This window comes from Nestor notabilis, unplaced genomic scaffold, assembly GCF_000696875.1.
Source record: "Nestor notabilis isolate BGI_N333 unplaced genomic scaffold, ASM69687v1 scaffold34875, whole genome shotgun sequence".
In the NCBI taxonomy this organism is placed as follows: Eukaryota; Metazoa; Chordata; class Aves; order Psittaciformes; family Psittacidae; genus Nestor; species Nestor notabilis.
This window is the reverse complement of record NW_009930352.1, coordinates 4,020-5,390: the sequence shown is the minus strand read 5'-3', so window position 1 is coordinate 5,390 and position 1,371 is coordinate 4,020. Positions and strand designations below refer to the sequence as shown.

The following is a 1,371-nucleotide window of genomic DNA, read 5'->3' as shown; positions in this document are numbered from 1 at the left end:
GGCATTCGCCTCAGCCTTCTGAACATTTCTGCTCAGATTTTTTAAAACCGTATAGTGTCCTCTTTGTGCAATGGTACTTTTCTTGATGTTAGCCATTCACTCAGATATTTAAATGTTAGGAACAAAACATCTTGATAGCGTATCTTTTAAATGATGTCTCTGCAGCCTTGTGGGATGAAATGAGGGGAGCCATACAAAATAAAATGTTCACATGGTTCTTTTGAAGAGTGAAATATGGGGAAAATGTAATTTTCTGTGTACTTTTTCTCTGCCGCCTGACAGCGGTAGTAATTGCATAAAAGGTGCTATGCAGAAATTTGTGTAAATTTTAAGTGTTTATTCTCTTTGTCTTGGCTTTCACTTCAAGATTTTCATGAACTTTGATTGATACTGCTTTGATTATGAGAATTTACTGACTTTGAGTTTTCTTCTTTTCTTTTCTCCCCCCCCCCCCCCCTCCACTTCTTTCCACAGGATGAATTTCACCCGTTCATTGAGGCACTTCTTCCACATGTCCGTGCAATTGCCTACACTTGGTTCAACCTTCAGGCTCGAAAACGCAAGTACTTTAAGAAACATGAGAAACGAATGTCAAAGGATGAGGAAAGAGCAGTCAAGGATGAGCTACTTAGCGAAAAGCCTGAAATTAAACAGAAGTGGGCATCCAGGCTCCTGGCCAAGCTACGCAAAGATATTCGTCAAGAGTTCCGGGAGGATTTTGTGCTCACGGTGACTGGGAAGAAGCACCCATGCTGTGTATTGTCCAATCCTGACCAGAAGGGTAAGATTAGGAGAATCGACTGCCTGCGACAGGCTGACAAAGTCTGGCGTCTGGATCTAGTCATGGTGATCCTGTTCAAAGGCATCCCTTTGGAAAGTACGGATGGAGAGCGGCTCATGAAATCACCACACTGCACAAATCCAGCACTTTGCGTCCAGCCACATCACATAACAGTATCAGTCAAGGAGCTTGATTTGTTTTTGGCATACTACGTGCAGGAGCAAGGTAGGAAGCAGATTGTTGTTTCTATGTTAGTATGTCAAACTCTGATTCCAAGTAGCTCTGTTTCCCCTATGGGCTGGCTTCCAATGAAACATTATTCTGTGGTCTATAGACATAATGTGGGTACATATCCATATGTAAATCAGCATGTATATGTATATACTTACATACACACACATTCCTACACATCTGTGTAACTAACATGTATGTTTCACTTGCGCGCCTTGTTTTCTTTCAAGAGAGAGTGGGACATACCAGAGCAGTACTTTAGTTTCACTGAAGTTGCCTTTTCTTTTTGTCTGAAAGTGGCAATATATTGTGTAGTTTTTTCAGTGGTGACTTCAGAAAACGTTCTTGTTTTCCAAGGT

At 41.4% G+C, this 1,371-nt stretch overlaps 1 protein-coding gene across 1 annotated transcript; it reads left to right on the top strand.

Moving 5' to 3' along the window:
• Window positions 1-477: 477 nt before the first annotated feature.
• LOC104406392 (nuclear factor 1 B-type) lies at window positions 478-1,006 on the top strand (the record flags this gene model as incomplete). The annotated part of the gene is made up of 1 exon (XM_010015354.1): window positions 478-1,006. A coding segment is annotated over exon 1 (418 nt), but the record flags the coding sequence as incomplete, so codon positions are not given.
• Window positions 1,007-1,371: the final 365 nt, after the last annotated feature.